This window comes from Lathyrus oleraceus, chromosome 2, assembly GCF_024323335.1.
Source record: "Lathyrus oleraceus cultivar Zhongwan6 chromosome 2, CAAS_Psat_ZW6_1.0, whole genome shotgun sequence".
Lineage (NCBI taxonomy): Eukaryota > Viridiplantae > Streptophyta > Magnoliopsida > Fabales > Fabaceae > Lathyrus > Lathyrus oleraceus.
Window position 1 is genome coordinate 484,697,916 of NC_066580.1, and position 21,359 is coordinate 484,719,274.

Here is a 21,359-nt window from a genome sequence, read left to right on the forward strand (position 1 = left end):
ATAAATTCTTACAAAGTCAGCTAGATCTGATACCTCTTAACTTTGCTTGTGATGTTACCTCCAACACATTTGTTGTTAGAGTAGAACATTCGTACTAATATTGGAAATATCTCATCCAAAACGTCACATATGAAACTATTTAGATATGCATCTTCAAACAATTTTAGAAAATCATAATCCTTGAATTATTTTCTCTTTTATGCGATAAGAAATTGAGAATCATCCTTATTGCAAAGTATCAGTTGAACCATACCTCTTACTCTTGAGACGAGAACAAATATGAGGAGAAGTTTGAATTTGATGCTTCACGAGGTTTGCATTCTAATGGAAGTCATTGATAATGATGATAATTGCAAGAGATGTTGCACAGACATAAGGAAAACAAGAAGAAAGAAAAAGAATAATGCAAGAGAGGGATGAGAGACAAAGAAGGAGGAAATTCCTATTTATATTCACTAGCTATAATAGACTTCCTGCCACGATAATCGATTAGGGCATTAATTTTGAGATTCCATCATGAGTTGATTGTAAGCGGCACACTCTAATCAACACAATAATCGACTATTCTATATGTCTAATTGATAATGTATAGCGTAAATTTGAATTTTTGAATTTAAATTGTCCCAATTGATTATCCCTTAGGTCTAATAGATTATACATGCATTTTCAGCTTCTTTTGCTCAGTTTGGGCCTTGGAATGATGTTGGGCCTGAGCATACTACTTTTGGAACCTCCTTTGCTTTCAAATTGAACCCTTTAACTTAAGAAATGTTTTAAACTCAAACGAAAGATTAGTAATTTTTTAAGGACTTAGACATTTAAAAAACCACTTCTAAGAAAGTCAATGAGAGTTTTTCGATTTTTAATCTCTATTAAGTGCACTACTTGAAAAACTCAAGATAACATGAGAAAACTCCCCCTCAGGAATGACGAACGTTCGTCAAAGGTAAATCTCTATAGATCAATTGATATAAGATATGGAAAAAAATTATCTAGAGAGACACTATAATCAATGATTCTCGTACTCAAAAAATCTACAAGATTACCATAGCTTCTGAGCATCACCATCAATGTTACCAAACAACTTGGTCACACAAGACTGTTGAACTCTAGCATCAGTATCAACAAGAAAAGCAATTGGTGGGCACCACCATCAACCCCAACGAACAACCGTTAAGCGCTACCATCAATTATATCAGCTCTTATGATCAAATATCATTAGGAACAAAAAAATTCTCTTGTATACTCATAGTATGCACATGTTTTGTACAACTTTATTAAATTTGTAATAAGCATCTTCAAAGTTGCAAAGCTATCCCTTAAAACAGAATTAGATTTTCACCTTTAGTACCATGATCTTTTTGGGTCCTAGTGAGTTAGTAGCTCTAAGAAGTCTAGAGTTATTCCATTTAGGTCGTGTTAGTTTATCATAGCAAAAAGGCTCTAAATTGCCAAGCTTATTACAAAAAAAGAATTAATAAATAGGGTGATTCAATTTCTTCCTATTTTTAGTTACCTTTCCAAATTATCTATTTGAGCTAAAACCTACTCCATTTTTATTAACGAAAGACCTTTGATTTGATAGAATCAAATATATATTTTCTTTCCCCTTCATAAACTTACTTAGGATTTCATGCAAATTTGTAACTTCCTAAGACAAATTTCATACTTAGTAGCATATTCTCTAATATTATCAATTTCATAACCTAACACTTATTGTTATTCTCTATAAATTTAATATTTTATTTAAGTTATACGTTACTTTTTTTCAAATTTATAAATTTAATATTTTATTTAAGTTATACGTTACTTTTTTCAAATTTATCATGTTCCTTTATTAAATTGGCGTTTAATTTAAGTAACTGCTTATAGTTAAGAGTTGTTACGTCACACTTATCTTCTTCATCTAAGACCCCCAAAAAAATATGTTCATCCTCTTCAGATGTTTTTGATGATTTCTCATATGAATCTTCTGAAGTATTGTCCAAGATGTTGCTGAAAAAAATTATGTTACATTGCGAAAAATACATAGTTGCCACCAGACTTTATTTATTCCAAAAAAAAAGGAAATTATCGATAAAACCTCTAAAAGATGGTTGTTGCAACCAAGAGCGGATTCGGGAGTCGATTATGCAAGGGGAATGTATTAACACCCCTCACATTTGTTGTACTCAACATGGACCATTTTATTTATTCTATGTGCGAATGACTGTTATTATCTAAAGGTTACTTGCTATTGCTCATAGGGATAAAAAATAAGTTTATTGATTAGTGTGCTCGCCAAGGATTCAGACCCTCGTGCCTACGTATCCTCATAGTGTGCAATGAGAAAATCAGAGCTTCGTAGTTCGTGACAAAAAATATGTATTTGTTAGTTGTTTTTAGTGGATGATATCAACGTCCACGTTCTAGCAGCTAAACATTGCTTGTATGCTCGCGTATGAGAGGCTTAAGTGTTTGTTTGTTTACGGTAGAATGGATGCGCTTGGATCGTATTCTAGCAGTTAAATGTTGCTTGTGTGCTTGCGCATGAGGGACTTAAGTGTTGTTCATATTGCAGTAGAACATATATAACATGTCCTTTGTGAAAAGGTTTGAATGCCCTAAGGCGGAAAATTGGATTTGATTGGTTGTGATTGATTTTAAGCGGGAGAGAAGTATCAGACCACAAGCTAAGTGTAACGCCCAAAAATAATTATTTGTTATTTTTAATATTTACGTAATTATTGTGGTTAGTCGGAAATTAGTCGAAAGTCGTAGAAATTATTATAAGAAATAATAATATAATTGTGGTGTTATTTGAGTAAGTGGGCTTATCATTGTGTGCTAATTAGTAAAATGAGAGGTGTTATATTAGGCCCATTAAAGATTAGGATATTTAGTTAATTTAATAAAGAGAAAATAAAAGAAGTGATAGAAAAAAAAAACAGTAGTGGAGAGAAGTTAGCAGAAGAGGAATTTGAGAACTGTTGTACGAACGAGAGGGAAGGAGAAGAAAACTTCCGGAATCCGATTCTTAGAGCAACCTTCGATCCAAAATAATAAGGTAAGGGGGGTTTATCGTCGTTTAATGGGTATTATGGGTTAACATATAATGGGTAGTGATGAACCGTTGATTTGACCCTAATTGGGATGTTGAATGCTGAAAAAATTGTGTTGGATAAGTTGTGTTAAAACTGAAATTGAATCTATAATTGGATGGGTAGTGATTTTCCGAAAACGTAGCTTCTTACGGAATTGGAATCGGAGGTCCGGAAGTCCTCCAACGGCGGAAAATGCGGAGAATTCTGCATTCTGCTTCGTGTTAGCGCAGGAACAGCTTTCTGTCTTGCGTTAACCGGTTAACCCAGGGTGTTAACCGGTTAACACTGTTATGAATTGTGAAAAAATTGTTGTTTGTCTTGCGTTAACCGGTTAACCCAGGGCGTTAACCGGTTAACACTGTTAAAATTTGCCAGGAAGTGTATTCTGTCCTGCGTTAACGGGTTAACCCAGGGCGTTAACGGGTTAACGCTGTTGAAAAAACTGAAAAATTGTATTCTGTCCTGCGTTAACGGGTTAACCCAGGGCGTTAACGGGTTAACGCTGTTGGAAAAGTGAAAAAAATCGAATTGCTCAGAATTTAATGAAGTTCGTCGGGGTGAGTCGGGTAATATTATAGTTAATTTTGATGAGTAATTTTGTTGGGTTTATGTTATGAAATATCGATACAAGTATGACTGAGTTGTTAAGTTATTCCGTGTACGGAAAGTTGTTAAAGATACTGAGTTGTAAGCTTGGTGAGCCAAAGTTGATTATAAGTTGATTATGTTGAAAACATTGTTGTGTTGCTATTATTATTATGTTGTCGGAATTTTAAAGTCGTGTATGTCATGTAAATTCATATGCATTAAGTCGGAGCTTTGCTCACACCACGTTGGCCTGGATTGGCAAAAGTTGAAAGTTGAAGGCTTAAGCCTTGATGCCTCGTTAAATCGGCAAATTTTAAGTTGGGAGTTTTACTCTGAATGGTACCACATGCATGACGAGTCGAGTCTCATTAGAGTTGCATTTTTGTTGTCTCGTTGTATGGGTATTTAATTTAATTGAGAAGTGGTGTTTGTGTACGATTCTTAATTACTGTATTGTTTTTCATATACTGATTATAATTATTGTAACTCACCCCTTCTGTTGAATGTTGTCCTTATGTGACAACGTGCAGGTAATCCTGAGAAGTAGCCGGTTACCGTTGGTCGGGTCAGTGGTCAGTCGCTCTGATACGTAGCACTCGGGGGGATTGTCGCGTGTCTGCTTTGTGGATCTTTTAATTGTTACTAAAATTTAAATTGTTTGAAGGATTATAGTTGTTTACTCTTTAAGTTAAGTCGTATTTATGTTGCTTAAAGATGATAAGAATTTTTTATGAATCCGCTGCGTAAGATTTTATGAAGTTGAATTATTGGAGTGAATGACATTATTTTGTCGAATTAAGAAAAGTGTTACATATTGTTATGATTCCTTAAAGTGGAAATTGTTTAAAGTTGAACATGTAATATTCCATTTATAGAAAATTTTACGACTCTGATTTTGTTGTTATAACTCGTGGGTAGAAAATGGGGTGTTACATTAGTGGTATCAGAGCAGGTCGGTCTGTCCGGCCAGTTGTCGTGTCGTTACTGTCTAACAATTGGGTATTGTTACTAATCTAACTTTTAAGTTGTGTTGTAGTGATAAGTTGAAATGGCTGGAAGGAGTGACGCTGCAATGGCTTCCGCAATGCAAGCGATGGCACAAGCTGTGCAGAACTTGCCAAATGCTGGTGGAGATGCTGGATCACGTAGCTTGGCGACTTTTCAAAGAGAGAATCCGCCGGTGTTTAAAGGGAAGCATGATCCAGATGCAGCCTTGGGATGGTTGAAAGAGATCGAGAGAATCTTCCGTGTTATGGATTGCACTCCAGCTCAGAAGGTTCGGTATGGTACTCACATGCTAGCAGTCGAAGCTGATGACTGGTGGCTAGAGACTCACGAGAGGTTGACCGTGGCAGGTGAAGTCATTACTTGGGATGTATTCCGTAGGGAATTCATGAGAAAGTATTATCCGGAAGATGTCCGTGGTAAGAAAGAAATTGAGTTCCTTGAGCTGAAGCAAGGAAACATGTCTGTCACTGATTATGCTGCAAAATTTGTGGAGTTGTCCAAATTTTATCCTCATTACACTGGTGCTGGTGCTGAATTTTCAAAGTGCATCAAGTTTGAAAACGGACTGCGCTCTGAAATTAAGAAGGTTGTTGGGTATCAGAAGATACGCATTTTTACTGAATTGGTTGATAGCTGCAGGATATTTGAAGAAGACAATAATGCTCATTACAAGATTGTCAGTGACCGCAGGGGCAAGCAACATCAAAACCGTGGCAAGCCGTATGATGCTCCAGTGGGAAAAGGGAAACAAGGAGCTGCTCCGGCTCAGAGGACTAGTAGGGGAGGTACTCCTGCTGGTATAGTTTGCTTCAAATGTGGTCAGGCTGGTCATAAGAGTAATGTATGCACTGCTGAAGTAAAGAGGTGTTTTCGCTGTGGTAAGACTGGCCATGCAATAGCTGATTGCAAGCACAAGGAAATGATTTGTTTTAATTGTGGCGAAGAAGGGCATATTGGAAGTCAGTGTCAGAAGCCAAAGAAATCTCAAACTGGAAAGGTGTTCGCATTGACCGGAACTCAAACCTCCAGTGAGGACAGACTTATCCGAGGTACATGTTTCATAAATGGTACTCCTTTAATTACTATTATTGATACCGGTGCTACACACTGTTTTATTTCTGCTAACTGTGCTCGAAGACTGGGTTTAAAATTGTCCGCTTTGGATGGTGAATTGATTGTTGAGACCCCAGCTAAGGGATCGATAACTACATCTTTGGTATGTTTAAAATGTCCTTTGTCGATCTTCGATAAAGATTTCTATGTTGATTTAGTATGTTTGCCGTTGGATGGGATGGATGTAATTCTTGGTATGAACTGGTTAGAGTATAATTATGTTCATATAAATTGTCATCATAAGTCGGTGAGGTTTTTCACTCCTGAAGAGGAAGGAGTTGACTTATTACCTTTCAGAGAATTGCGAAAATTGATGAAAGAGGGAGCTCAGATGTTTTCTTTGATGGCGACGTTGTCGGTTGAGAGTAAAGCTAAGATTGAGGAACTGTTAGTGGTGAAAGAATTCCCTGAAGTTTTTCCTGATGAAATTCCTAGTGTGCCGCCAGAGAGGGAAGTTAAATTTACTATTGATCTGGTACCTGGTACTAGGCCTGTTTCGATGGCACCGTATAGAATGTCGGCATCTGAATTGTATGAATTAAAGAAGCAATTGGAAGACTTACTTGAGAAGAAGTTTATAAGACCAAGTGTGTCACCGTGGGGAGCTCCAGTGTTGCTAGTAAAGAAGAAAGATGGTAGTATGAGGCTTTGTATTGATTATAGACAATTGAATAAAGTAACGATCAAGAATAAGTATCCACTACCGAGAATAGATGATTTGATGGATCAATTAGTGGGTGCCTGTGTGTTCAGTAAAATTGATTTGAGATCGGGCTATCATCAGATCAAAGTGAAAGATGAAGACATCCAGAAGACAGCGTTCAGAACTCGGTATGGACATTATGAGTATTCTGTGATGCCTTTCGGTGTGACTAATGCGCCGGGAGTATTTATGGAATACATGAATCGTATTTTCCATACTTATCTGGACCATTTTGTGGTAGTATTTATTGATGATATTTTGATTTACTCTAAGTCCGAAGAAGAGCACAAGGAACATTTGAGATTAGTGTTGGATGTTTTGAAAGATAAGAAATTGTATGCGAAGCTGTCCAAGTGTGAGTTTTGGTTAAGAGAAGTCAGTTTTCTCGGCCATGTAATTTCAGGAAAAGGTATTGCTGTAGATCCTTCCAAGGTAGAAGCTGTATTGCAATGGGAGACTCCTAAGTCGGCTACCGAGATTAGAAGCTTTTTGGGATTAACTGGATATTATAGAAGGTTTATTGAAGGATTTTCTAAGTTAGCATTTCCGTTAACTAAATTAACTTGTAAAGGTAAAGCTTTCGTGTGGGATGTTCAGTGCGAAGAGAGTTTTAATGAATTAAAAAGGAGATTGACGTCGGCGCCGGTTTTGACTTTGCCAAATCCGGAGGAACCGTTTATAATTTACTGTGATGCTTCATTGATGGGTTTAGGAGGTGTGCTCATGCAAAATAATAAAGTAATTGCTTATGCGTCGCGACAGTTAAGAATTCATGAAAAGAACTATCCTACGCATGATCTTGAACTTGCTGTTGTGGTGTTTGTGCTAAAAATCTGGAGGCATTACCTTTATGGTTCCAGATTTGAAGTTTTCAGCGATCATAAAAGTTTAAAGTATCTATTTGATCAGAAAGAGCTGAACATGAGACAACGTAGGTGGTTAGAATTGCTTAAGGATTATGATTTCGGTTTGAATTATCATCCAGGAAAAGCAAATGTTGTGGCCGATGCTTTAAGTAGAAAGACCTTGCATGTGTCGGCAATGATGATTAAGGAGTTGGAATTAATTGAGCAATTTCGTGATATGAGTTTGGTTTGCGAAGTAACCCCGCAGAGTGTAATGCTAGGAATGCTAAAGATTAATAATGATTTTATGGATAGTATCCGAGAGGCACAGAAATTGGATGTGAAATTAGTAGATATCCTTAATCGTTGTGGTCAATCAGAGAAGAGTGACTTTAAGATTGATGCGAGAGGTGTGTTGAAATTAGGGGAAAGAATTTGTATTCCTGATGACGCGATTTTGAAAAGAAGCATTCTAGAAGAGGGTCATAGAAGCAGTTTGAGTATTCATCCAGGAGCTACTAAAATGTATCAGGATTTAAAGAAAATATTTTGGTGGCCCGGAATGAAAGAAGATGTGGCTCGTTTTGTGTATGCGTGCTTAACCTGTCAGAAGTCGAAGATTGAGCATCAGAAGCCTGCTGGGTTGATGCAACCGTTGGAAGTTCCAGAATGGAAATGGGATAGCATTTCTATGGACTTTGTAACGGGGCTGCCTGCTACTTTAAGAGGGCATGGTTCGATTTGGGTGATCGTTGATAGGCTCACGAAGTCGGCTCACTTCATACCTATTAACATCACTTACCCAATTGCGAAGTTGGCAGAGATTTACATCCGAGTAATTGTAAAGTTGCATGGTGTTCCTCTGTGTATTGTGTCGGACAGAGATCCGAGGTTTACATCGGGATTTTGGAAAAGTCTGCAAGATTCGTTGGGCTCTAAGTTGAGGTTGAGTTCGGCATATCATCCTTAAACTGATGGCCAAACTGAGAGAACTATTCAGTCATTGGAGGATTTACTGAGAGCTTGTGTTCTTGAACAAGGAGGTTCGTGGGACACTTATCTTCCATTGATCGAGTTCACATATAATAATAGTTACCATTCTAGTATCGGAATGACGCCTTTTGAAGCATTGCATGGTCGTAGATGTAGAACTCCGTTGTGTTGGCACGAATCTGGTGAGGGTGTAGTACTTGGACCAGAGTTAGTTCGAGAAACTACCGAGAAAGTGAAGTTTATCTGAGAGAAGATGAAAGCTTCTCAGAGTAGGTAGAAGAGTTACCATGACAAGCGGAAGACGGATTTAGAATTTCAAGCTGGTGACCATGTGTTTTTGAGAGTCACGCCTGTGACCGGTGTTGGGAGGGCTTTGAAGTCTAAAAAGCTCACTCCTCGCTTCATTGGTCCGTATCAAATCTTAGAACGAGTTGGAAAAGTTGCTTATCGGATGACATTACCACCTAATCTTTCGAATTTGCATGATGTATTCCATGTGTCGCAGCTTCGGAAGTATGTCTCAGATCCGTCTCATGTGGTTAGTATGGATGATGTGCAAGTGCGGGATAATTTAACAATGGAGACAAAGCCTGTACGAGTTGAAGATCGTGAAACAAAGACTCTTCGAGGAAAAGAGATTGTGTTGGTTAAAGTCGTTTGGTTGGGAGCTGCGGGCGAAAGCATGACATGGGAATTGGAGAGCAAGATGCGAGACTCCTATCCTGAGCTGTTTGAAGCAGGTAAATTTTCGAGGACGAAAATATTCTAAGTGGGGGAGAGTTGTAACGCCCAAAAATAATTATTTGTTATTTTTAATATTTACGTAATTATTGTGGTTAGTCGGAAATTAGTCGAAAGTCGTAGAAATTATTATAAGAAATAATAATATAATTGTGGTGTTATTTGAGTAAGTGGGCTTATCATTGTGTGCTAATTAGTAAAATGAGAGGTGTTATATTAGGCCCATTAGAGATTAGGATATTTAGTTAATTTAATAAAGAGAAAATAAAAGAAGTGATAGAAAAAAAAAACAGTAGTGGAGAGAAGTTAGCAGAAGAGGAATTTGAGAACTGTTGTACGAACGAGAGGGAAGGAGAAGAAAACTTCCGGAATCCGATTCTTAGAGCAACCTTCGATCCAAAATAATAAGGTAAGGGGGGTTTATCGTCGTTTAATGGGTATTATGGGTTAACATGTAATGGGTAGTGATGAACCGTTGATTTGACCCTAATTGGGATGTTGAATGCTGAAAAAATTGTGTTGGATAAGTTGTGTTAAAACTGAAATTGAATCTGTAATTGGATGGGTAGTGATTTTCCGAAAACGTAGCTTCTTACGGAATTGGAATCGGAGGTCCGGAAGTCCTCCAACGGCGGAAAATGCGGAGAATTCTGCATTCTGCTTCGTGTTAGCGCAGGAACAACTTTCTGTCTTGCGTTAACCGGTTAACCCAGGGTGTTAACCGGTTAACACTGTTATGAATTGTGAAAAAATTGCTGTTTGTCTTGCGTTAACCGGTTAACCCAGGGCGTTAACCGGTTAACACTGTTAAAATTTGCCAGGAAGTGTATTCTGTCCTGCGTTAACGGGTTAACCCAGGGCGTTAACGGGTTAACGCTGTTGAAAAAACTGAAAAATTGTATTCTGTCCTGCGTTAACGGGTTAACCCAGGGCGTTAACGGGTTAACGCTGTTGGAAAAGTGAAAAAAATCGAATTGCTCAGAATTTAATGAAGTTCGTCGGGGTGAGTCGGGTAATATTATAGTTAATTTTGATGAGTAATTTTGTTGGGTTTATGTTATGAAATGTCGATACAAGTATGACTGAGTTGTTAAGTTATTCCGTGTACGGAAAGTTGTTAAAGATACTGAGTTGTATGTTTGGTGAGCCAAAGTTGATTATAAGTTGATTATGTTGAAAACATTGTTGTGTTGCTGTTATTATTATGTTGTCGGAATTTTAAAGTCGTGTATGTCATGTAAATTCATATGCATTAAGTCGGAGCTTTGCTCACACCACGTTGGCCTGGATTGGCAAAAGTTGAAAGTTGAAGGCTTAAGCCTTGATGCCTCGTTAAATCGGCAAATTTTAAGTTGGGAGTTTTACTCCGAATGGTACCACATGCATGACGAGTCGAGTCTCATTAGAGTTGCATTTTTGTTGTCTCGTTGTATGGGTATTTAATTTAATTGAGAAGTGGTGTTTGTGTACGATTCTTAATTACTGTATTGTTTTTCATATACTGATTATAATTATTGTAACTCACCCCTTCTGTTGAATGTTGTCCTTATGTGACAACGTGCAGGTAATCCTGAGAAGTAGCCGGTTACCGTTGGTCGGGTCAGTGGTCAGTCGCTCTGATACGTAGCACTCGGGGGGATTGTCGCGTGTCTGCTTTGTGGATCTTTTAATTGTTACTAAAATTTAAATTGTTTGAAGGATTATAGTTGTTTACTCTTTAAGTTAAGTCGTATTTATGTTGCTTAAAGATGATAAGAATTTTTTATGAATCCGCTGCGTAAGATTTTATGAAGTTGAATTATTGGAGTGAATGACATTATTTTGTCGAATTAAGAAAAGTGTTACATATTGTTATGATTCCTTAAAGTGGAAATTGTTTAAAGTTGAACATGTAATATTCCATTTATAGAAAATTTTACGACTCTGATTTTGTTGTTATAACTCGTGGGTAGAAAATGGGGTGTTACACTAAGTACGGTCGACAATTCGAGTACTTAGGAGCTGAAAGGACAATTGTATCCTGGCCTCTCTTTTTCATCCAAAGAGTTCTAGTTTATGAAAATTATGAGACGAGTTTAATCGTTGGTACTTAGAAGGAGACAAGTATCTAACCACAAGCTAAGTACAACCGACAATCGGAGTACTCGGGACCTGAAAGAAAAATTCATCCCAACCTCTCTTTTTTGCCCGAAGAGGACCGAATTAAACTCGTTTATTGTTTAAGTGTTTTGGATAGAAGACAAGTATTGGGTCACAAGCTAAGCACGACCTACAACCCAAGTACTTGAGAAATGGTGTGTACAAGTGCGTACACCTCATCCTTTTTCATCCAATTTATTGTAAAAATGTTTTAAAAATGATTTGACGTTGGATCAAGTGCTTGAGATTGAATATGAACAAAATATGTGAATTAAATGGAAGAGGTACTTGACGTTGGACCAAGTACTTGCGTTACATTGAATTAACTTTGATTTGGAAAACACTTGACGTTGGATCAAGTTTATTTTTGTTCTTTTGAAAAGGTTCTTTATAGGTCGCTTTTGATTATTTTTCTGAGTTAATGGAATAGTGAGGAAAACAATAAAATGGGAAAGCGATAAAAGTGTTACATGTTCATGTGAGTGGGGTACATTTTGCCCAAATGCGGGATAATCGTTCACCACACACAATTAAACCATACATATATGAATCATTCAAGGCAACAAAATAAATCATTCATGCATGCAAGCAGGCGTAAAAGAAAAGAAATTAAATTCTAATGAGTTCTAATTGAAAATTAAAGAGTTAAACTCTAAACTAAATTCAATTAAAATCTAAAGTAGAAATCTATCCTAATTAAACTAACCATTTTTAATGTATATTTTTTATGAATTAACATGACATTGACATGAAATTAATGAAAAATTAAAGAAACTCCTACACTTAAATCCAATTAAACTCTACAATAGAAAATATTTTAATTAACCATGATATATGAATTTGCTATGAATTAACAAGAATTAAAATACGCATGTTCATGAATTAAAAGCATAACAAGATTGACAAAAGAAATGATAAAAACAAGAAATAAAAGAAAAATAACTAAATTTGCATGGGTGCATGAAACATGGGGTGTGCAGTCTGGAAAATGAGACTTTGGGCCTAACAGAAAAGGCTCAAACACAAAGTGTTGTTGTTGGGTTCAGCAAATATGCACCAAGCAAAACAAAGGTGTGAGTAGCAAAACAGTGAACTCAAAGGTTAGGCCCAACAAAATTTGGCAAGAGAGATAGAAAATATCTGGCAAACATTTTCATCTCTACATCTCATCTTCAAGTTTATGTCAAAGAACAACCACCATCAAAGCTCTCGCTCCACCGCGTCGGAGGCGGCGGAGTTGGTTGGAGTCAAGAAATAACACCACTAATATATTCCTTTCAACCTTCTGTATCCTAATCTCTCATCAATTCTTTCCAAATATTAATTAATCATGTAAATTGAAGCAATAAAGTTATGAACCCTAACCGTAAAAACTGAAATTAAATGAAGGTGGAGAAGAATCAATCCACCAAACCTTGGGACTTTGATTCTCCAATACACAATGTGGTAACAAAAATTCAGCAAACAAGAAGATATGAAAATTCGTTGACCTGCAATCAGAGGATTATCTTGAAATTTGCTGAAATTTGAAGGTGATGAAGATGAAGAAAATCAAAGTTATGCTACTTTGAACCTTTAATCTTCTACTTCTGCTCATGACAAAAACAAATTTTCTTCCAATGATAAATTACAATTACAATTATGTCCTTACAGATATAAAGATTTCACTCTCAAAAGCACCAAGACAAATATGAGAAAATAAGGGAGAGAGAGAGAGAGAGAGAGAGAGAGATTAACTCAAATACATTTTCTAATGTGTGAGAAATGATAGAAGAACCCTCTATTTATAGAACAACAATTGAATATAAAAGGAAAAAGATCCATTGATATTTTTAATGTTGATAATCGATTATTCACATTCAATAATCGATTATCATGTCCCAAAATAGAAGATTTTTTAAAAGAGTTGTTGCATAATCGAGCATTAACCCTAATAGTTGACTATTGAGGGTTGGAAACGGAATAATCGGTTATGCTTGAGGGCTAATCATTCATCAAATGCAAAAACTTTTCATAAACAAATTTTTAAGTTCTTAGCCAATTAGCTAGGCAAAAAAACACTTTTTTTGTGTGATTTCCATAAAATAAGAGAGGTTGTTCAAATTGTTGAAGGTGTATGTATGGTTTGCTTTAGTAACATCAAGAGTTAGTCTTATAGCTTTAGAAATATTGATCACTCGATCCAGACTTGCGCAAACTTTCACACTTTCTCTCTTTCACATCTCTAAAGCTCTTGATTCATTGCCACATTATCTTTGACTTTAACACTTCATTCGAATCTTGATTTTTCTTCTGATGAGACTTGAGATAACTTTTCATATGAGCATCATCATCAAACACACTACTTGATCAGAGATCTTTACCGACTTCACTGAATGCCGCTTGACATAAGGTATTGTCTTCCAAAGATAAGAATAGATAATCTTGATCTCCAAGCAACATGACTTGATCAACAATTGATCATAATAACTAAGTCTGGACTTCAAGAGCACATAAACTGCAACTGATCAACATATCTTGGCCATTTTGATCCTTCAAGCTCCACCACATTTTGATCAACTCAATAGATGACACTTTGATTTTCATGCACCATTACTTTATCAACATACCAAACACCACTACTTCATCAATATATGAAACATTGTCACTTGATTAACATATCAAACACCATCACTTAAACAACAAACCTGATGGAAATTTTTCTAATAATACCTATTACATGTTGCGTGTAATGGCCACTGCTTTAGGCCATTTTATACCAAAATAGAAGGAAATATTCCTAGGCCATCACGACCGTGATGCGTTCTGTCTTGCGTCAAAATTGATTCATTCTTGTTCAAAATTATCTTCCATTTAAACATGACTTTCCACCATCAATTCTCTTAAAAACCAAAAAAAAAATGAATATGAAACAAAAACAAAAATAATAACATGCGATGAATTCAATTGATTAAAAACTATAAAATCACAACTCATCAATAAGCCGTTTTAACATAACACAAACCATCCTAGTTATTTTATTCAAATTAATTTAACATGAGAAAATATATATGTATTTATTTGGATAAAAGATTATTTATAGATTAAGCTCAAATCGTGGGTATTTGGCAAGGTTATCGTACTAGTACAGAATAAAAAGACAACAATATGAATATAATACTTTTTGTTCTGTATACCTTTATTCATCTTATACAAACTATCCTAGGAATAAATAGAATACAATTGTCAAGTTTTTTTTTCCTGTTTTATTTGAGCCTTTCAAACGTTATTTTTATTTAACTTATCTATAGGGTCTTCCCACAAAAGAACGTGGTTATCCAATGACATTATCATGCATGATATATTTGGTAGATGTCAAACATTTGAATCCTTTTCTAATTGAGTAAAGTATGAATGAATATATCACTTTGAAAGAAAAAACGTGTGTGGGGCATTCTACATCATTGATAACACCGTATAAAGAGAAAAAATGGTAATGCTTCTCTATCCTCATTTTTTTTTTATAGTTACTCCATTTTTTTATATTGAAAATATTCGCATTACTTCAATTATCGTGTAAAGAAATATTATTTAGACATTCAATAAAAATATTTTATAATATTATATTATAACAGTATTTTAAAAATAAAATTATGATGTGGTAAATTGTATATGTTTTATTAATTAACAATGTAAAATATATCTACATGTTAGAGTATATATATTTTTTTCAAATATTTAACTAATATAATCTATTTTAAAATAAAATACATTTATATTACTTATTTAGTCTAAAACTAGTAATTTTTAGAGATATTGAGAGGATCCCAATCGTCCACCATAACTAACGGAAATGCAATACGATAAACATAGTAATAAGATAATACCCACGATTTAATAAGCATAAATAAATGGAAATTGATCATAAATCTTCAAGGTGGTTGCGTGCATGCACTCAGTCACAAGTTTAAAATTTTAAAATATTTGTAATGCATAAGAAAATTCAACCCAGTTATTAAATAAATAAAAATTCAAACCAGGTTATAGTTTTTTAATCTTAAAATTTTAATTTTAGTGTCATTATTGTATTTTCCTTGCACATTATTGGACTTTTAATTAACCGCTGGGTTCTTCACCAAAACTGAAATTCCAGCCAAGTGCATTCCCGACTAAGGTAAATACAATTTAATAAATAATAAGAAAATTAAAAACTAACTAAGGTTAGTACTTAAGTTTATTAAATCGGTTTTAATAGTGATTAAGGTCGCGTTAAGCTCACGTAAACAAGGACCCACCACCGCGTAAAGTTCAATTAAAGTCAAAACCGAATCTCACCGTTGGATGGATCAAGACAAAGACGTAACCGTTTTTAAAACTGTTTGGCGCTACTCTATACGCTACCCATTACAAATACAATCACAATTTAAACCAATTTCACAGTGTGGAGGCGGCAAAAGAAAGCATCAATGGCGAAACTATTATCCCTAGCTTGTTTTCGAAACGAAGGATGGCACAATCTCTCTGCTCGATCTCACTATCCCTCCATGCCTTCCTATCCCAAAGGCGAACCCGGTACCACCACTACCACCGCCGCAGTCACCGAGGCTTCCAACGTCACCGGACTTTTCTCCGTTCACGGTATGACTTGCTCCGCTTGCGCCGGATCTGTTGAGAAATCCATCAAACGTCTCCATGGAATTCAGGAAGCTGTAGTTGATGTCCTCAACAACCGTGCTCGCGTCATCTTTCACCCATCGTTTGTTAACGTACCTAACTTTCTTCATTCCGTTATTAAATTAGATTTAATTTTTTTTTAGCAAATTTATTCGATATGGAAGCAAGTTATAATAATTAGTTACATTTATGTCTGAAAATAAGTCTACTCGAGGCGAAATCGCCTAATTCCATTCTACTCGATAAGAATTGATCCATGTTTGAATTCCACTAGAGTTTGTTGTTAATATTTTTTTAGTTCAAACTCAATTGAACAACTCAGGTCATTAGGTTTAGTAGATTTTCTTAATTCACATACTTTAAAAGTTAATATCAGAATTTTTAGATCTTTGACCTTTTAGTTTAGTTTTTTTAAAGACAAAAGATTAAATTACAGTTTAAGCTCAATATGCCAAACACAAATTCAATTCATTTAGTTAAATAGGTTATTCCAGTCAACCTTACGTCTGCACCACTGCAGCTACGAGATATTGTTCGCTTTGGGTGTGAGAATACTCATGACTTTGTCTTTAAGAAAAGACGTTGGGTTGAAATGTATGTATATAAACCACTCTTAGTCTTGATTCCCATTTAATGTGAGACTATTTTGGTAAGCCTGGAACGGTTGCCTCCTAGTCGAGGATAAGGGGCATGATGCGAACTTCAAGTTCCCACATACGGTACCAATGTTTCAATCGATCTCAAGTCCGCGCCACTGCGGCTACGAGGTTTTGTTCGCTTTGGATGTGAGAACCTCACAGCTTTAGCCTTTAGAACATGCGCCTCGTTGGATTGAAGTGTTTTAATGTTGTATATAAACTATTCTTAGTCTCAATTCACAAACAATGTGATACTATTTTAGCCAGCAGGGAACAAAACTTTATTCTTAATTTAAGTTTGGATCATTTGATTCATGAACTGAAACAAGTTAATTATTGAATCAAGATTCAAACTATGTTCAAGTTCATTTGGTTCATTTCCACTCTACTTAACCAATTACTTTGATATGGTTTTCATTTCATTTTTATTTCTATAGGAGGAAGCTATTTGTGAGGCAATTGAAGATGCTGGATTTGAAGCAGCGTTACTAGGGGACGTGAAGAATGATAATTCAATTCAAATATGCCGTATACAAATCAAAGGAATGACATGCACGTCGTGCTCTACTGCAGTTGAATCAGTACTGATCGCCCTCGCCGGAGTAGTTGAAGCTCGAGTAGCTTTAGCGACTGAAGAAGCCAATGTTCATTACAACCCAAACATAATTATCCATAGCCAAATCTTGGAAGCAGTTGATGATGCTGGATTTGAAGCCATTCTTATCAGTTCAAGTGAAGATTTAAGCAAAATAGATCTTCAAGTGGAAGGTGATCTCACCGATCATTCCATGATTAAGCTTATCGAAGATTCTCTTCGATCACTCCCGGGGGTTTTAGAATTACGCCCAAGTCTCGAATTGAGTAAAATATCACTTTCTTATAAACCGGATTTAACAGGACCAAGAGACTTCATCAATGTGATTCAAGAAACTAGTAATGGAAGTTTGAAGGCGAAGATATTTCCGGGCGAAGGAGGAAGAAGAGATGCTCATAGAAACAAGGAAATAAAAAGTTATTATAAATCCTTTTTATGGAGTTTGGTGTTTACTGTTCCAGTTTTTCTTACTTCCATGGTGTTTATGTATATACCTGGAATAAAAGATTTATTGGATAACAAAGTTGTGAAAATGCTAACTATTGGAGAGGTTATTCGTTGGGTGCTTGCAACACCGGTGCAGTTCGTATTCGGGTGGAGATTTTACGTTGGTTCTTATAAATCATTGCGCCGTGGCTCTGCTAATATGGATGTTCTTATTGCTCTTGGAACAAATGCTGCTTATTTCTATTCTGTTTACTCCGTTTTGAGAGCTGCTACTTCTAAGGTTTTTGAAGGCACTGATTTTTTTGAGACTAGTGCAATGCTTATTTCGTTTATTCTCTTAGGGAAGTATCTTGAGATTTTAGCTAAAGGGAAAACATCGAATGCAATTGCTAAGCTCATGAATTTGACACCTGATACTGCTATTTTGTTAAGTTTGGATGGTGATGGCAATGTTATTGGGGAGGAAGAAATTGATAGTAGGTTGGTTCAGAAGAATGATGTGATTAAAATTATTCCTGGTGCAAAAGTAGCATCGGATGGTTTGGTTGTTTGGGGACAGAGTCATGTGAATGAGAGTATGATAACTGGTGAGGCGCGTCCTGTGTCTAAGAGGAAAGATGATACTGTTATTGGTGGAACATTGAATGAAAATGGAGTTTTGCATGTTAAGGCAACAAAAGTTGGTTCGGAAAGTGCTCTTTCACAGATTGTTCGACTTGTTGAGTCTGCTCAAATGGCCAAGGCTCCTGTGCAGAAATTTGCTGATCGCATTTCCACATACTTTGTGCCTTTGGTAATTACTCTCCTTCATTTTTAATTATCGTTTTCTTGTGGGTAGAAGAATTTTGATCCTATTTGTCTTTCATTTCATAGTTATATATAACATTAGCTATTGTTTTGTCAATAATAGTTTTGACCAGTTACTGCACAGATATAAATAAGTTGAGTGAAATAATTCCATCAAAATAAAATTTATTGATTATCTTGGTACATGTAAGTGATCTTAAAACGACAGCTAAAAAGTAACAGAGAGAACACATTATACCGTTTTATTTGATATGCTATGAATTAATTAAAGTTTTTTTCTTTCAATTTTATTTATTTGATCTATATATCTTATGTTATGTTTACAGAAGACCTATTTCTATCTCTATTATAAGTAAAGGCGCGTCAGAATAATCTTGCAGGAGATATTTATTACTCGATGTTTAAAGTGATATATGTCTTCTACCTCTTTGTAGGTGATTTTGATCTCATTTTCAACCTGGCTTGCCTGGTTTTTAGCTGGAAAATATCATGCTTACCCGAAATCCTGGATACCTTCTTCCATGGACAGCTTTGAGCTTGCTCTGCAGTTTGGAATATCTGTGATGGTTATTGCCTGCCCTTGTGCTTTGGGTTTAGCCACACCTACTGCTGTTATGGTTGGCACTGGAGTTGGCGCATCTCAGGGTGTTTTGATCAAAGGGGGGCAAGCTTTGGAAAGTGCACATAAGGTCAACATTTGTCTTTAGAATTAGATTATCTCCTTAATTTATGGAATTTCTTTGTCAACATTTTTTGTGTGTGACCAATTTGCCAATGTTGATTGCCTTTAAAATTGAACAACGCTTTCCATTGTTGCTAATTAGTGCAACTGTCAAATATGCTTAGGAAAAGAGTAATGTTTATAATTTATACAATGTTCGTTTGGTATACGATGAACTGGTGTTTGCCATGCTGCATGAAAGGAGACAGTGTTATTGGATAGCGATAATGTTAAAATGAAGAAATGATTCATGGGATACTTGTTGCAGCATATTAAAAGTGTCTATAAAAGCATTCATTTCATGGTTTTACTTTTATGTGGATTTGTATTTGCATTTAAATATCTTTATGACTTTTTTGCTGTAGGTAAACTGCATTGTTTTTGACAAGACAGGCACTCTTACTATTGGGAAGCCTGTGATAGTAAATACAAAACTATTGATTAAAATGGTACTCCGTGAGTTCTACGAACTTGTAGCTGCAGCTGAGGTAAGCACAGTCCCCCATTTCTTACTAAAATGCATAGCCTCGGTAATAGTTTTAGAAAACAGTTGTTGCTTTCCAGTTAGGTTTTTGCTTCTAATTATTCTGATCATTCCAATTCAATTTATTAATTGCTCAGTTATTTTACAACTCATGGACTATAGGTGCATATGCATGTCATAATTGATTTCAATTGATCATTACTTCTGTTATTTGCATATCTTAGGTGAACAGTGAGCATCCTCTAGCTAAGGCTGTTGTTGAGTATGCCAAAAAATTTAAAGATGAGGAGAACCCTTCTTGGCCAGAAGCACGTGATTTTGTTTCCATTACTGGACATGGAGTAAAGGCCACCGTTCGTAACAAGGAAATAATGGTGGGTAATAAGAGCTTGTTTACTGACCACAATATTGCAATTCCCGCTGTTGCTGAAGATCTACTTGCGGAAGCTGAAAATTTGGCTCAAACAGGAATTGTAGTATCTATAAATGGAGAAGTAGCCGGGGTTTTAGCAGTATCTGATCCATTGAAATCAGGTGCTCAAGAAGTTATTTCCATTCTCAAGTCTATGAAAATTAAGAGTATCATGGTGACTGGGGACAACTGGGGAACTGCTAATTCTATTGCCAGGGAAGTTGGGATTGAAGATGTTATTGCTGAAGCGAAACCAGATCAGAAAGCAGATAAAGTGAAAAACTTGCAGGTGCAGTAAAATATTGTGATACTTATATTGATTCTTAACAGGTTTACACAATGGATATTTATACAAGTCTGACAGAAAGTTTAAAATGGCTTAATCTATCTAATCTTATCTCAGCCTAACAACTATGATCTCTTAAAATCAAGTATTACTCCTTATCTCATGAAGTGGCTATGTAGAAAGTTTAATATATTACTTTTTTTCCGTTTATTTTACAGGCTTCTGGGTACACAGTGGCTATGGTAGGGGATGGCATCAACGATTCACCTGCACTTGTAGCAGCAGACGTTGGAATGGCAATAGGCGCTGGCACAGACATTGCTATTGAGGCAGCTGATATTGTCCTAATGAAGAGCAACTTAGAGGATGTCATAACAGCCATTGACCTTTCCCGAGAAACATTTTCCCGTATACGCCTTAATTATATTTGGGCTTTGGGCTATAATGTGCTTGGCATTCCAATAGCAGCTGGAGTTCTTTTCCCTTCTACAGGCTTTCGATTGCCACCTTGGATTGCTGGAGCTGCTATGGCTGCTTCTTCTGTTAGTGTTGTTTGCTGTTCTCTGTTGTTGAAATATTACAAGAGACCCAAGAAGCTCAACAGCCTTGACATAGGAGCCATAACAATCGAGACATCAAGTGATCCTTTGATCATACACGACGATTGAAGAGAGTTTTGAATTAGCTATTCTACTACATGCAGCTAGGTGTTGAGGGCTAGCAGCATCATAGGAGTGTGAATCTCTCATATATGGGAGGCTTCCATTTCATAGAAGAAAAATAAAGACAGAAAGAAATGGAAAGGGTTCCTCATTATAGTTGATGTTTTGCAAGTAGATAGGTGTGTGTGATATAGATTTATGTAATAATATAGAAATGGAAATGTTTCTTTTGTCTTCGCATTAGATTTTTAGCCATGTATAAACTATAAAGAGTGTTTTGAGAATTTATTAAGTGCGTATTTATTTGTTACCGATAGTAATAGTGGAAAACTCAAGAAATTATGGTGTATATTGAATTTTAAAATTTTTATTTTCAAACTCAGTAAGACAAACCTTAAAATAAAGTTCATCAAAAAAAACTCTTGAAATAAAATTTAAATT

General features: G+C 35.8%; 1 protein-coding gene across 1 annotated transcript; it reads left to right on the top strand.

Annotated features, from left to right (window-relative positions):
* The first annotated feature begins 15,578 nt into the window (after positions 1-15,578).
* On the top strand, positions 15,579-21,228 carry LOC127120726 (probable copper-transporting ATPase HMA5). The gene is made up of 6 exons (XM_051051253.1): positions 15,579-15,958; positions 16,942-18,339; positions 18,788-19,042; positions 19,440-19,562; positions 19,783-20,259; positions 20,475-21,228. The coding sequence occupies exons 1-6, from the start codon at positions 15,659-15,661 to the stop codon at positions 20,922-20,924; spliced, it is 3,003 nt and encodes a 1,000-aa protein (XP_050907210.1). The 5' UTR covers positions 15,579-15,658; the 3' UTR covers positions 20,925-21,228.
* Positions 21,229-21,359: the final 131 nt, after the last annotated feature.